Raw genomic sequence first — 16,914 nt, 5'->3', positions numbered from 1 at the left:
GGGATGATTATGCACTTAGGAAGAAGAGGGCCTGCCTGGATTCCACTAATGAGCCCCAAGGTGACGGGGTGCAAGATCTTTGTCACATATTTGACAGAACTGTGTGGGCAAAATGGCCCATTGCAGTGGAGATAGGGCGTTGATGAATCCGACACACCTCCTCATATAGAAGTGCTTCCTCTTCTGCAGTGGCCCATTTGCACATCTCTCCCTCCCATGACTCCACTGAGGGGGCGTGGGTGTGCTCCAGTGTAGTGTGATTGCATGCTTGCCTAAAAGTAGGGCCTGGACTGCGAAGCATGTGTGCACCTTGTGTTGCTTCCTGCACTTGAAGACACCTAGCGAACAGGCTTCATAAGCGTACGTGTACTGTAGACCTGTGATCTCCCGTGAAGTTCTGTGGATGGTGCGTCAGTAATGTTGTAGGTCTGAGCAGGACCAAAACATGTGAATAAGCATTACATCAGGGTTTGACATCAGGGGTAACCAAAGTGTGACTTTGGGAAGTGGAAACTGGGGAAGTGGGAAGTGGGAACTGCACTGGTGTTAAGCTTGATGTAGGAGGAAGAACTGTATGTTCTTCAAACATGAGTTTCTGGAGACTTTTTGGGGGGATTCTAGAGCCTTTTCCATTCTTTATCATGAAGCACTCTCCCGAACTCCTCCTCCCACTTTTCGCTAAGTGTTTCTTGCAGTGTGGCCGACAACTCATGTATGGCATTGTACAGCCAGACAATGAGGTGACGACTCGGTCCCAAGGCTATCCTGAAGCACCGGGTGTGTGATTGGTTTACCCCCAGACAGATCCTAGAGGCACTGGCAGGAGTATATGAGTTGCCTGTGGAGGAGGAACTGCCTTGGAGGGAGCCAGTTCTCCTCAGCTAGTTGGGTAAATAGGAGAAACTGCCCTAAGAGAAAAGGGCTTCCACTTCAAGAAGCAAGCGCCTTGTCCAGGTACGAAATTCTCTGCCCATGTAATAGCCCCAGCTTTGGGGTGAACTGACAAGGGGCAGTATAGGGGTTTAGAACGGAGTGCCCCAGAAGAGACAATGGGCCAGATGTATCAAAGGGTTTTTCCCTTTCTCTGTCTATGGGGAAATGTGTTGATACATATGGCCCAATATGTCTTAGCCATACTAGCTTTTGATTTCAACACTTGTGAAAGTAGGCAGCGAAAAGCAGCACTAGCCAGGGTTTCGCTTCTGAGCATACCTCCCTAAGATAACGCCCAGCCATTTAACGGGACAGCCATTGAAGTTGCACCACAAGGAACCTATTAGTTTGAATTGCCTCACTAGTGCAACTAAATATCTAAGGCCCAGCACACACATTTCATTTTCCCCCCCCTTATCTTCTAGAATTTCTAATTGAGCCGTATATCATACCTGTCAGCATCATAATATAACATCCATTTTAATCAATGTCTGTTTCATGGTAAAACCTGAGACGGAGGGGAGGAGTCTGGGACACTCATTTTGATTCTCCGTTTATAACCAGAACCAAGCGGACTTGGCCCCTGACCTTACATTCCTCCTGGTTATCTTTTCAAATTAAACAATGGAGTATTATTTACAAAAGTAGATTTTTTGCCTCCTCGTGGACTATTTGCTTTCTTTTACAGAATATATTCTCAAAATTTCTCATTCAAAATTCCAATTAATAGAAAATAATCCAATAAAATGGTATTAATCTACAGAAGCTCTGGGCCTTTGAAGAAGGTTATTACTTCAATACAGGAGTCGATCTCTGTAGTCTAAGGTCCAGATGTACGATCTTTTTTGTGGCCGCAAACAGGAGGTCCTCCCATTTGCGACTGCAAAAAAGGGTAATGGCATTTACAAATGCTATTTTGCCAATCACTGACTCGCAAAATAGCTTTTGCAACTCCCTCTATTAGGAAGGGATGTCCCTTCCTAATAGTGAAACACACAAGATGATGGACAGAATGTTGCACAATGGCAAAACATTCACCCCCCAGTCACAGATCTGGGTTTAATCCATTGTTATTTTGCTCACCAAGCCACCACAAGTTAAGACATGGCCATATGCAAATCAGTCTTGACCCTGTACCTCATGGGAACAGTCCAGCCTGAACAGCCAAGCCATGTCTTCCCTGGACCGAAATCAAGCATCCTAGGACCCGTTTCTGGCTATCAGCCGTCTTAAGCCAGGATAGCTTGACTCCAGTGGCTTAGTGGGCATGGGACCCATGTCTGGGCATACCCTTCCCTCATAGGGTGAACAGCAAAACACACAAGATGATGGACAGAATGTTGCACAATGACAAAACATTCACCCCCAGTCACAGATCTGGGTTTAATCCATCGTTATTTTGCTCACCAAGCCAACCCAGTTCAGACATGGCCATATGCAAATCAGTCTTGACCCTGTGCCTCATGGGAACTGTCCAGACCGAACTGGCAACCATGTATTCCCTGGACTGCTTTGTTCACCTTACGTTGGCCTGGCTGAAGACAGCTGTAATGCCAGAAACCGGTCCTAGGAAGCTTGTTTCCGGTCCAAGGAAGGCATGGCTTGGCAGTTCGGGCTGGACTGTTCCCATGTGGCACAGGGTCAGACTGATTTGCAGCTGGCCATGTCTAAACTGGGGTGGCAGAGTGGGCTAAAGAACAGTGATGGATTAAACCCAGATCTGTTGACTGAGTGTGAGTGTTTGATTGGTTCAGATGCTCCGTACATCACCACCCCCTTTTGTACCGCTTTGCTTGCCATAAGTTGTCAGGGTATGCTCAGACGTAAGTCCCTTGTTCACTTTGCCACTGGATTCAAGCAAGGCTGGCTGAAGATGGCTGTAATGCCAGAAAGCGGTCTTAGGAAGCTTGTTTCCGGTCCAGGGAAGGCATGGCTTGACAGTTCGGGCTGGACTGTTCCCATGAGGCACACGGTCAGACTGATTTGCATGGAACCATGTCTAGCCTGGGGTTGCAGAGTGGGCTAAAGAACGGTGATGGATTAAACCCAGATCTGTTGACTAGGTGTGAGTGTTTGATTGGTTCAGATGCTCCATCCATCACCACCCCCTTTTGTACCGCCTTCCTAATAGTGAGTCACCATGCCATGTACAATTGTTTTGCAACCACATTTGCTGCCACAAAACAATTGCTGTTTACCACCTACTGTAAGTAAGTGGTAAACCACTCGCAAACTGGAGTCCCCAGGGAACCCTTTCCCTTTGTGAATATGTGCGAAAATATTCTTAGTAGCAGGCAGGGGTCCCAGGGACCTCTGCCAGCCCTTAAAAAACTTAAACTGAAAAGTTTCATTTTTCTTTTTTAAATGAATCCCGGTTTCCTTTCAGGACTTTAAAAACTGACCCAGCAGGCCACCACCCCACAGTCTCATTAATATTCATGAGGCATGCAATATGCGACTCCATTAGGAACCGCTAACAGTGTCAGAGACACTGTTATACATGTCAATTTGCGACGCAATTTGCGAGTCGCATATTGATGGGTAATGTATCTGGCCCTAAATCTCCATGTGGACAGGGAATCTGACAAGGAAGTCACAGAGATGCTATTTTTTCATCTTCTGAATTGCTGTAACTTTTACAAGGACCAACTCACTTAGCAGGCCGTGTTCTTGCCTATTGCTAGTTCTGCCAAGCTTTAGTCAACACTCTTTTTACTTTAGAACTGACATAGATGGACCACAAAGCAATTTTTCGTCAATTAAGGATAGAGGCCAAAATAAAAACCAATGAGTCAAGTAACATTTCTGATCACTCTTGGCCTAAATTGGACCATCCTAAATTGATCACCTACTTAGAGCAAACTGTGCCTCGGTCTCGTGGTAGTATCGACAACTATGTAGATTAGTTTAATAAACGGATCATCAATGCTCTATATGCCACCTTTCTTGTGTTGTCCTTCATTACCTTTCATTTGTTTCCCAGTGATCTACTCCATTTGCTCCATGAAATACAACAGACCTGACTCTGGCCAAGAGGAAATGTAATAAAAAGAATTAAGAAAACACGGATTATGCTCATGGTTGTCTAGGAATCCAGTCACCAATTGGGTGTATTTTCTTCACTACTGAGGGCTTCTTCACGACCACAATCCGAAAGGAAACTCAGGGAGGCATTTTGAAAAAGAGTATTTCCATGTAAAAGCTATTATTAGATCCAACAACATACAGTCAATGTCCCCCAGCAGTGATTAATATTCACTAGTGTTTTTGCTCACCATGCCATTCCAGTTTGTACCCAGCCATATGCAAATCAGTCTTGACCATGTGCCCCATGGAAACAGTCCAGCCTATGGGGCACCGGGTCAAGACTGATTTGCATATGGCTGTGTCCAAACTGGTATGGCATGGTGAGAAAAAAACCGATGGATTTAGGCCATTATCTCTGTACTGGGGTGAATGTATGACATTGTTCTGCATTCTGTCCATCAACTGTTGTTTTTGCATTTCTCACCCCGAGTGGGACGGGTATGCTCAGACGTGAGTCCCGTGCTCTCCATGCCACTGGAATCAAGCTATCCTGGCTGATGAGGGCTGAAATCCCGAAACCGGTCCTAGGATGCTTGTGTCCAGTCCAGGGAGGACCTGGCTTGGCAGTTCGGGCTGGACTGCTTCCATGGGGCACAGGGTCAAGACTGATTTGCATATGGCTGTGTCCAAACTGGAATGGCATGGTGAGCAAAAAAAGATGGATTTAGGGCCAGATCTCTGTACTGGTGTGAATGTATCACATTGTTCTGCATTCTGCCCTTGTTGTTTTTGCATTTCTCACCCCGAGTGGGACGGGTATGCTCAAACGTGAGGCCCGTCCTCTCCATGCCACTGGAATTAAGCTATCCTGGCTGATGAGGGCTGAAAGCCCTAGACTGGTCCTAGGATGCTTGTTTCCAGTCCAAGGAGGACCTGGCTTGGCAGTTCAGGCTGGCCTGTTCCCATGGGGCACAGGGTCAAGACTGATTTGCATATGGCTGTGTCCAAACTGGAATGGCATTGTGAGCAAAAAAACTGTGGATTTAGGCCCAGATCTCGGTACTGAGATGAATGTATGACATTGTTCCGCATTTTGCCCTTCAACTGTCCTTTTTGCAATTCTCTGCTGTTGGAAGCAGGAAAGTATGCCATGTCTGGCTATGTCACCATGATGCTTGTGACTTGTAGATCTACATTGCTCATGATAGCAGGATATCTCCTTAGTATAATACATTCCTGTTCACAAACCAGGATGTGCAGATTGTATTTCAATTGTATTTCAAAGCGCCAGGACGCCCCTTTGCTGGGGCAGCTGTGCGCTATAAAAATATAAATAACATAACATAACATAACATAACAATTGTTTGTGAGCAGCGATGCAATTTGCAATGTGACTTATGAACCAAGGAGTCACATTGCAAATTGTGCATTCACACAGTCGCAAGACCTGCCTAAGGCATAAGAATTAGTTAGAACACAATTTGCAAACCTTGTGCATGGCTATGAATGCAGGGATGACGGTCTGCAAGAGACAGCAAACCTATTTTCTTGTACTTGCTTTGCTAAATGTAAAACATTTTTTAAGCCGACTTTTGTCTATTAAAAGAACAAGTGATGATTTAAAAACATATTTTATTATTTGGGAAGGCATGGGAGGAGTAGGCTGTGGTCACGTGATCCACTCGCCTATTTTCCCAAGTGAACAAATGTCTGCTCCCATGAGGTTGAAAACTACTGATACATTTCATTTGGATTCCTAATGAGCAGCGGCATACCCCTTTGTGCCTTCTCTTCATGATTCAAAATGAGTCTTGAGAAGCACTTTATGAATCACAGTCCCTTTGGTACATTGTAACTGCGTTTTAAACTTGCAACGCCTAAAATTTTGTGAATTGCTAACTTCGTGACTGCAAAACAGTATTTTACATCAGGGTTTATGTGTGAAGTACTTATAAAAAACACAGTTGAAAAATGTTATGACTCTTACCATACTTCATTTGGAAGTGCCATACATACGCAAATGTATTTCTTATGCTATGCTAAATATATCAGCAATAAGTGCAAAATATCTCATTAAGAGAGAGTCCCAGTGTGCCACCAGAACTATTGTAACCAAAAACATTCAATAACAATGATAATAATATAATATTAATTGTTTATCCACAGCCTTATGTACCATATTTGTGCATTTTGTTAGAGCTGTAAATAACAGGGTTACATATGCATTCCACAATGCTTTACCAATTAGCACAGTAACTTAAGTAATCTTAAGTATTAGCATGGTGGTATTTGTACACTGAAAAACACTGAGAAGAGACAATAACTCGGATGAGGCTGTATTTCTTATGCTTTTCCTACTTTATTGGAGAACTAGCACAAAGAACAGCAGGATAAAATTAAGTTCGCACTGAACAACATGTGTTGTGTGGGTACTTTAATATGAGGATATCTCATGCAAAGAAACGTAGAAGGGAGAGGGTGTGGTTGTCATCATCAGAATCCTTCCACTGGTGCAGAGGTCAGAGACAGTGATCCCCTAGAAAGAGAAAACAGCAGGAAGTATTGAGCAACTCACTGAGGAAAAGTGAAGAGAATAGAAATACAGCATAAAACAGATATTAAGCTTGCTATTATACCACAATCTATAAAAACAGTATGGCTTTCAGTTATTATTAATGGGAGGGTTATGCTATATCTAGGAAGTGTTTACACCAAAATAATGTAAAATGTCTTTTCAACAAAAGACTTTCAATCTCGTTTTCTACATACATGCCACAATGTAGTCCATCCCGGAAAAATGTGTAATTGGACTAACTGTCATAATCCTGTAGTCATGGGTTGATTGTTTGGTCCAATTGGCCAATCTATTAGGACATTACACCATTGTTGGTAACCAACAGCACACAGATGCATTTTTAATTACATTCTGCCAGTTTTTTTCCATTGTGATAAATGCACATTCATATAAAATAAATAAATGGCAGAAAAAAATGATACAAGAGATTTAGTGCAGGAAATGCATTACGTACTTTATTGAAAAAAGAGGGACTAAATAGTCAACTTTGTTGGAAAATCACCAAAAATTAATTTCCATAGTTTTCCATTACATTTTCACAGTGTTTCTTCTGCATCTCGTGTGTATTGTGAAACTATGTCGTGAAAACTAAAGTTAAGGAATGAGACTCAGTAAGAAGGTCACTGAGGTACCTCCCAGAGCTAGTAGGGACACTGGGCACATGTGTCAGGCAATGCCATAAGAAAAATAAGAGCCAGTCAAAGTCAGTAGGAGCCAAGACCAGATAATATAGTGTGAACATGAGTAATCCAGTTAGGCAAAAGGTACATATAGTATTTCACTTGGGCCACTGCTTTCGGCAATTAGTGGCTTGGGATCCCTCTGCAATGCCTGAAATGTTGTGGGCTCACCTCTATTGCACTGGTTGTAGCCTGAAGTCACCTGTACTGAGTTCAAAGCACTCCATTACTATCCAGTTTGTAAGGTGACATGAATAGGGCATTGTAATGCTCCTTGAGGATGTTCCTGCTGGGTAGTTCCTGAGCTATAGTCCTGAGGTTTGTGTTCTCCATCCACACATGTCCATAGTGACATTAATTGAAAACATGTTTACTAGAAGGGGAACCCATGTGGTGGATAGTTGGAACCAGGCTTGCAGAGGAATAGCTGCCACGTGTGGGCAGTGATAGGGGATGACAGAGCAGTGACGAGGCTCCCAGACTGGAGTGCTACTTCCCATGCAACATCTTAGCAGCACCACCCCCTCCCTGAAATGTTCTGCAAAATGTCATTGGCTCCTTCCACTCTCCTGGTGTACTAGAAATATGTAGAAACACGGGTAGACTTTATTCAGACGTTTTACAGTGGATTGGCACACTATGACAGTAAATTGAAATGTTCTTGAGTCAAATGTATAACATTCTGTCAGGTTTTGAATGAAAATAAACAGTTTTGGAGATCACATCAGCCCTAGTATAGACACAATGCAATAAAATAAACTGAAATGTCATGCTAAGCAAAAGGGTGTGGAAGCGTCACACCTCTCTCCTCCATTCTTTAAAGTAAAAGCAATCAAACTGGTTGGCGCTAGTGTTGGCCTGCTGTGCAGACACAGATATTCAGCAGCATCCAAACTGTGCGTCACTTCCAGGGACTAACACTTCACTTCCTTTTAGGAATGTCATCTGCATCTTTTGCCCATATAGAGAACACGGAGTGTTCAAGCCACTGAGAGGAAAATGCGCTTCTAAAGGCATGATGTACCTAACTCCATGTCAAGTTACTCTACTGCAGCACTGTGACTCGCAACCTGTGAGCCTTTCAAGCTGCACACCAAAGGTAGAGATGGGATGCAAGCACATGTTAACCACCCCTCAGCAGCAAGGCTCCAGTCCATATTGCTGAAAAGGCTAACTAGTTTTATGAGTGGGAACAGAGTCAATGCGTTTTCCATATGTAAGTCACATCTTTAACTGGGAAAGAACGTTTTTAAATCCATGCACACAAGAGTCATAACATTTGAAACATCTTGTATGTGTAATGTACATAAGTATTATGTAACATTTTTATGAGCTGGGTGTAAAGATGAAGGGATTGAAGTTTAAAAAAATGCAAACATAAAAAAGCATTGTTAAAGCAAATGGGTTTGATGTGTGTATGGCTTGTGGAAAGGGCAAACATCAAATCAGTTGAACTAAAGCACAGACAAACATCTTGAAATAGATGCCACAAGAAAAAGGGTTAGACTATCCATTTTTCAGCTGCTCATGTCCACGGTCACTGTTAGCAGGCCACTCTCCGATTGATTTCAGATGTATAATGCTCTCTCTGGCACTCTAGTGAAGATATAAGGACACAAGCAAATAGCCAATAGAAGAATAGTGAGACTGAGATAGTGCTGTTTGCTGATTGAAGGTTAAAAGTCTCTTAAGTTGACATTTCAGTGGTAATAGAAGCTAATCATTGATGATGACTGACTAAAGAGAAAAACGATTTCCATAAATGTCATTGGCCCCCAACATGCAAAACCTAAATATCGAGCAACCAAGTAGTTGTCACTTAGGATTTTGCAAATTTGTAGAATGGCTACAATATGGCAAATAAATTAGTCTTCAGGGTTGTATTGAAATACTCTTGTAGCAATTGGGAATATTTACTATGAAATAGGTGGGAGAATTTGTGTTATAGATAGTGTGAAGTCAACTGACTACTTAACCCCTTCGCTGCGGCGGGAATTCTGCCGCAGCGCTAGGGGGGTGGGGGGGCCGAGCGGCGCTCGCATGCTTATGACGGAGCCACTCCGTCACGAGCCGCGGTTGAGCTGTGCTCATGACGGAGCGGTTCCGTCATGACCCCGCCCGCTCAATGGAACGTCCAGTGCAGGCCCGAAATTCGCGCCGTGCAGGCCCGCCGAGCGGGCCATGACAGAACCGCTCCGTCATGAGCACAGCTCAACTGAGGCTCATGACGGAGCGGCTCCGTCATGAGCATAGAACGGGTTAAAAAATCAAAATATTTGCATGGGAATGGATGTAATATGGTATAAATGTTATAATTCTACACCTAAATAATGAACACAATTCAGGATTTCAGTAGTTAGTTACTCAAGTTTCTCTATGAATATCGGAAATAGGTATTTAAGCATTATATATGGGCCACATGCATGGATAAGGTGCCAATGGAAATGCTTTTGAATTACTGTACAAATGAAGGTTATGTATTGCATAAATTATGTATTTTTGTTTTACCTTTTGCAAATTAATGGTGGTTAGGGGCAAAGCCAGTGTTTCTAGCAGTGGACCTGGAACCATTCCTTTTGTTGTTAAGTGTTTATCAGGTCAAAAAGTAAATTTCTGGGTGGTAGAGTTACAAAAGTTGCCCTATTATTTGGTTGTGGTTTTAGTCCGCTAGCCTCTTTATTTGGAGGAGAGTAGGTAGTTCCTGGTGATATTACAACAGTTCTTTGATTGCCTTTGGGATAATTGAGGACATTGAGACAACTACCAGGTGTGATCAACACAGTCTGATTTTTGTTTAAGCTAGATATTGTCTTAAGCAATGCCTTATGTTGGTATCATCTCTCTGTCAGTCACACAGATGGATTGCAAGAGGTGGGATGCAAGGATGATATCATGACAAATGCAGCACATGTTTATATTTGTAACTAAAAGTTGGTGTTACCTGAATTCATTTGCCAAGAAGGCCACCACCAAGAAGACCACCACCGACAAGACCACCAGCGATGCCCTTATATTGAAGACAAAAGTATTATTATTCCAGAGAAGTTGGTTTCCGTAAAAAATTTAATTTGAGAAAAAAACATTATCAGCTGAGGATGAAATCCTTCTAGTTCTCAATGACATTATTTCACAATGAGAAAGCTGAGATCCAAGGGCCATCTTGACCTAGATAATGTTGTATATTTTTATGATTTGTTCCTCTTAAAAGGTAGACTTTCAGCAAAATAATCATGTAGAAGGGTTTAATTATAGCACACACAAAAACATATTTGTACATTGTTTCTAGGACTTTGAATATTAGGTTTTATAAGTACTCAACCGAACAGAAATGTAATTGGAAGAATCAAAGGATAATGCAGTGGTATAAGGGCTTGTAATTTGTGATTAGGATTTCCTCTAGAGGCACTTATCTCACTGAGCTCTTTTGCTGAATTTTACTGGGACTGGCTAAGTTAGCATGAGTCTCTGAGTAATTATGTTGACAGCAGGTATCCTAGTGAACAGATGGTAAAACTGATGTCGGAACACCCTACATCTTATCTCAAATCAAACACTTCTCTACCGTCTTTAATCAGCACTTACAATCTCTGTGGAGAAGAGTTATAGAATGACTGGTCCTAAAGGTTGCACAACCCCACCATATAATACACACCATTTCCTAACAGTGTTATAGAACTGTAATCAGAGACATTGATCATTATTCCTACATTAATGTTGCATATAAACACTTTAGCAAGTGTTCTGCTATCTGAAACATGGGCTTGCCATCTTAAGTGTAACTCTAACCTGAACACCAAAGACATTTTCAGTCACCAGGAAGATCTATTTAGGTTATCAAAAGTTATTAGAAGAGAAATGCCTGATATTTTATAGTTTTTGCAACTCAAGACTTTCTTTAGCAAGCAAAGAAGTCAAGAGCTTAATGTACTGGGTACTAATGTTGACAAAGAGTAACTCAATCATGACATTTTAAGTCAGAAGATATTAGTCAGCATAACGTCATAATTGTTATTTAAAGATTATAACTTTTCAAGAAATATGCTCAATTATTTTAGAGTTTTTATGATAGCCAATTTATTGATTTCTGACATGTAAACGTGTTAGAGAAACAACAAGGAATTATACTGTCATCGCCAACATTGCCGTAGTTCTCTCTTATTATTATATATTTGAGTTTAAATTCAAATAGTTGACCTGTTATTGATAGCTCAACAGGCATATACAGATAATCTAAATGTACATTTCAGAGTAGTCTTTCCATTATAATAAGTAATAGAGTCTTTTAAATATCCACTTCTTCTTTGTAAAGATAAAATTAAAATAAATGACAGATAAAATATGCATCAGGCTTTGAAATTGAAAAACTGAGTCTGTGGAGAGAAGCACACTGTAAGACTGTGGGAAGAGTTGAAAACAATAAAGGGAGGGAAAATGAATAGATGAGAGAAATGGAAACTCTGATAGAGAGAAGATGAGACTGGAAAATGGAAGAGGATCCTGGGAGAGGGAACTTGTATGCCAGCTCCAACTTTCCAAACTGTCGCAAATTTGGAAATGTCTCTAGTAAAAGAGGCTGATATTCTAATTAAAAGAAGTCTGTGGTTTATTTCAGGTGACCAAACAACATAAGGGAAAGTTAAAGGACTTACCCCGAGGTTTATATTCCCTGTCAGGTTGTCCTAAAAATGCAATGACATTGTTACTGCATTGATAATAAGAAATTGCACACATAGCATCTTTCTAGATGATCACATTTTAATTGTTGCTTTGATGGAGACTGTATTTACACAAGCTTGTCCTACAGAATCAAATGGATAACTCATTTGTTAAAAAACACGAACTTTGATATTCTGAGTTGTAAATTATTCATTCATTCAATAAACTTTTTTTCGGTTAGTTTTAACCATAAAAGTACATAAAATATACATTTTCACTTTTCCACAGTTCATTTGTAAGTATAAGAATTAAAATACATCATATGCAATCAGAGGGGAGAAGACAAATTATTAAAACGTTAAAAATGTAAATATTTTTAAAATTCTATTTAAAAAAAAGTTAAGATAACATTTGTTGATCCAAAATAGTTCTCACGTCTCAGCAAAATAAAAACATAAAGTGCCATATTATTTGAGTGATTTCCTTCGAATAGACCACATAGAAAACAGAAATTTGGTTATAGCAGACACTATCAAGGGATTCGTGTCAGACTTCAAAATCCTAAAGAAGACTTGGTAGTCCCTTATGCCCAAATTATTACATAATTGTATTATCCACTTTCTTCTTATGAGTGAATAGGCTGGACAGAAAAGAATAACATGCAGAGTGGTTTCATTTTCGATTCTGCAGCCAGGGCATAAATGTACTGGACCCCCCGTCCACCTGTCTATCGTAGAATAAAGGGGCAGCGTTCCAAATCTAAACTGTAAGTACAGCTTCTTCGCTAAAGTAGGTTGGATTGCATCTATTTGTTGTTCAAAGCTGTATATGGACTTATGGCTCAGGAAGGTGCGAGTCAGGCTCATTGATGGTACTGAGCTAATGGTCCCCCCGAGACTAAAGTCCTTCACAGCACCGGACAATGTTTTCTTAGAAATAGTTAAGGATGTGACCTCAGGATTTATCCACAGGTTTTCGTATCCAATTTGGGCAAGAGACTGTCTTGCAAAACGTAGCCATGGAATTCTACCTGCTCCTGGGGAGGCTAGGAGCACCTTTAATTCCCTTTTGTAGCTTTCCAGCTCGGGGGTGCTCCACAGCCTCCTCCAATTAAGAAGGGGGCGTGATGCAATAGCTTCGGCAATAGGCCTAATATTCAGGTCTAGCCTGAGTGGGACTAGAGGAGTGCTTCTGGGCAGAGTTAGAATTTGCCTAATGAAATTGTTTTCTGTAATGGTTAGGTCGGTTGAAGGAATGTCCCCAAAGTTCTGCCCCATATAGGGAAGAAGATCTTGCTTGAACTTTGAAGATTTCCAGTGGGGCACTTATAGTTTTATTCGCACAGTTTTTTGAACTTTCCCCCAGTTGTCTGTACTAATTTTAGGTTTGCCCTAGCCATTTGTGCTCCCCACCCCATATTGTCAGTTAGAGTCAACCCTAAATAGTCAAATGTTGGGACTCTTTCTAACGGTCTACCTTCCATCATGGGGTGAGGGCAGTTGGTAGTCAGGTTGTCCTAAAAATGCAATGACATTGTTACTGCATTGAAAATAAGAAATTGCACACATAGCATCTTTCTAGATGATCTCATTTTATTGTTGCTTTGATGGAGACTATATTTACACAACCTTGTCTTACAGAATCAAATGGATAACTCATTTGTTGAAAAACACGAACTTTGATATTCTGAGTTGTAAATTATATTCAACAGCTAAAATGGTAAAATATGTATTCATGCAGCATGCACGTTATCCCTAAAAATTACCAATATACCAAAAGGGGAATATTCTTAGGCTTACCAGAAGTTCTCCAACCTTTAGCAAAACATCGCCCTGGTGAGAAAATAACAACGTTTGATGACAGTCGGAAAAGCTAAATCACATGATGAGAACATCCACACAGGAGGCACATTCTGATGAACATGTGCAAAATGAATAATTGCAGAAAACATCACTATAGATCACTGAACAATTCATCAATGAGAACGGGAAATTAAAAGCATACGTACAGAATATCCACTTTCCACATGTAATGCAATGTCCAAGACATGGGTTGTGAGCATTGTGGGTAGAATTGGTGAAACAATTTTATAGACAACATCAGTACTGAAAAGAAACTTTAAATATAATTGTGACAAGGAAGATGCTGGAGACTATTAACTTAAATGGAAAGTGTTTGCATAAAACTGTTTATTTGTGATGGTTACATTGTGAATGGACTTACAGCAGCGTTCTGCAGAAAACCTTCAAAAAACTTAACGTCCATTTCACACTAATCATTTAGCAGGATTTGCTGTGGAGCATATTGGAGAAGCTCCTGTTCAAATTCATGTTTCATTTGGTTGCTTTATTATCACTTTAGCGTTCCAAGATGTCCAAACTTCTTGGAGGCAGTGCGTTGTAACGGTAAAGAATAATAAAATAAGATAAACTTTGCAAAATGGCAGCATTAAGTGCTTAGCATCAGCTCTTGAGGGCACACATCTTGGACTAGTTTTTATTATTTAGATTGTATGAAAAGAAAACAGTCCAAGATTTCTAACTTTAAGTGAACGCGCATTCAAATACATAGGCAGCCGACTCTGCAAATCTGCTAATATTTCATTTTCCAAGGAAAACTCACAAACATAAACAATTGCATTTGAAAAGAATACCCTTAAGCAACACCTCAGTGTATTTGCACCAAGTAACTTTTCACTTCTCAAGGATAAAATATTTTCCACCTCTAGAGAAAATCGTTTTCCTGCATCTTATCAATTTTGTTTTTTTTCCAACCCAGCCTTCCTCCTGAAAATGTTTTACTCATGTCCTTGAGGATGTGTGCCTGTTTTCAGGGAAATTAGCTGGAAACCTACCAGTAAATTAAACGTTGTAATACACAAACGTTAACTTGCACTTGTGAATTCTTGCTATCTGCATGTAGATGATCTGGAATGTTGGATGTCCGTAAACAAAACCTTTACTTGATCTGATTACTTCTGCTTGTAAGACAATTAAAAACTGACCAGCAAACCTCACGGTGTGTATGTTAGTCCATGCACGGAGGTAGTTATCTCATTTACTTTGTACTTTACCTCATCAAAACAAATGGCATTTAGATGCAGCTCCCTATTGGTCTCTGTACTCTCTTATCATATGAAGAATATTTCTTCATATTATATGTCAATTTACAAACTTCTGTAACCACCTCATGAATCTGAATTTACATTGAAATATTGTGATTGTCCACCAAACTTATGTGGCCCTTGTTGTGGCCCTTATTGTAGATACAAATGCAAACGAACAATTGATAGCAAGAATGTAGAACAATGTCATACATTCACTCCAGTATGGAGATCTGGGTCTAAATCGTTTTTTGCTTTCCATGCCATTCCAATTAAAACCCAGTCATTTGCAAATCAGTATTGACCCTGCTTGAGAACAGTCCAGCCCAAACTGCTTTGCATTGTTCAGCATTCCGTCCATCATTTGTTCTATTTTTGCCGTGATTTGGTACCCGTGCTTACTATTATTAAGATTAAGGGGGATGCCCCAAAACCGGTCCCAGAATGCTTGTTTCCAGTCCCGGGATCACCTGGCTTGGCAGTTCAGGCTAGACTGTTCCACTGAAGAGCAGGGTCAAGATTTATCTGCATATGGCTGGGTCCAAATGGGGTTGGTGTGGTGAGTAAAAGAGCGAAAGATTAAACCCATATCTTTGTGACTGGGGTTGAATGTTTGCATTGTGCAGGATTTCGTCCATCATTTGTTCCTTTTGCTTCCCTAATTGGGAAGAGTAGGCCCGACTTGGGTCCCATGCTCACTACGCCACTGGATTCAAGCTAGGCTGGCTGATAAGGGGTTATGGCTTGAACCCGTGCCCAGGATGCTTGTTTCCAGTCCATGGAGAACCTGGCTTGTCAGTTTTGGCTAGGCTGTTCCCATGAGGAGCAGGGAAAAGACTGATTTGCATTTGGTTGGGTCCAAACATGGGTGGAGTGGTGAGCAAAAGACTGAAAGATTAAACCCAGATCTTTGTTACTGGGGGTAAATGTTTATATTGTTCAGCATTCCATTCATCATTTGTTCCTAAGTAGGAAGGGTATGCGCACTAAGTGGTTCCAGGTTGCTTGGTTCCAGTCCAGGGAGGACCTGACTTGGCAGTTTGGGCTGGACTGCTCCCAGGAGATCCAAACTGGGGTGGCGGGGTCAGCAAAAGAACAATGGATTAAACACAAGTCTTTATAATTGGGGGGAATGTTTCATTGTTCAGCATTTCATCCATCAGTTCTTCCTGTTGCTTATATTGTAGGCAAAGCGAACTCTCCAAAGACTATATTCTGGTATGTATCCGAAATCCATTCATTATATGCCTAAAGCACGCAAGGCTGGTTAAAGACAGAATACAAGTGTTGTAGAGTTCTAAGGGAGAAGAATGCATAAAATTCAGTAGATCCTCCCAAGGTCTAGACTGAAATGGTAATTTGACGGCTACAGCTTCCAACTTGAATCTTTTGTCAGTAAGGCCTACTGTCCAAATTGGATCAGACCTAGTGAGCTATTCATTGGTAGGAGGATGAACGTAACTACTCCAACCCTCTTTTGGGAACATATCATTAGCTTGACAACAAAGATAATCTGCAGTCTTAAGGTCAACGCATTTGTCTGATGCATCAGATATTTCTCTTAGACCCTAATACATTGTTTTCTATTAGCTATTAGGTGTGAGGCTTATATATTTGATATTTTGATATGAAGATTTACTTCAGGGCCTGAAATTTACTCTAACCGACATATTACACATAAGGTGAAACTACTTTGTATTGATCATAATTTGGAGGCATATAAAGCCTGATGTGGAAAGGGCACACATCACAAGCGCCTTTTTTTTCCTGTTGTACTTGTCAGTGAAATGAGACTTGATGCTGTGATGAATTTCTTGCTAACATATAACCATAGCCCTTGGGCTAAGTCTGGGCTTTAAAAACCTGCTATTCATTCATTGCCTAAGGAACTTTTTAACATTCTTAACTCCCTGGTTGTGCCTACGGCTTCTGACTCCATG

At 41.0% G+C, this 16,914-nt stretch overlaps 1 protein-coding gene across 1 annotated transcript in view; it reads right to left on the bottom strand.

Moving 5' to 3' along the window:
- Positions 1-6,382: 6,382 nt before the first annotated feature.
- LOC147688961 (uncharacterized) overlaps positions 6,383-16,914 on the bottom strand; it is a 28,377-nt gene continuing 17,845 nt past the window's right edge. Inside the window, exons 8-11 of the mRNA XM_086939987.1 lie at positions 13,671-13,703; positions 11,865-11,894; positions 10,157-10,222; positions 6,383-6,496 (exon numbers count right to left, since the gene is read on the bottom strand). Coding sequence (XP_086796113.1) covers positions 10,163-10,222; positions 11,865-11,894; positions 13,671-13,703 — 123 coding nt within the window. The 3' untranslated portion in view covers positions 6,383-6,496; positions 10,157-10,162. The remainder of the gene's footprint in view (positions 6,497-10,156; positions 10,223-11,864; positions 11,895-13,670; positions 13,704-16,914) is intronic.

Source organism: Lissotriton vulgaris, chromosome 10, assembly GCF_964263255.1.
Source record: "Lissotriton vulgaris chromosome 10, aLisVul1.2, whole genome shotgun sequence".
In the NCBI taxonomy this organism is placed as follows: Eukaryota; Metazoa; Chordata; class Amphibia; order Caudata; family Salamandridae; genus Lissotriton; species Lissotriton vulgaris.
The sequence above is the reverse complement of the archived record's forward strand: the minus strand, read 5'-3'. Positions and strand labels throughout refer to the sequence as shown.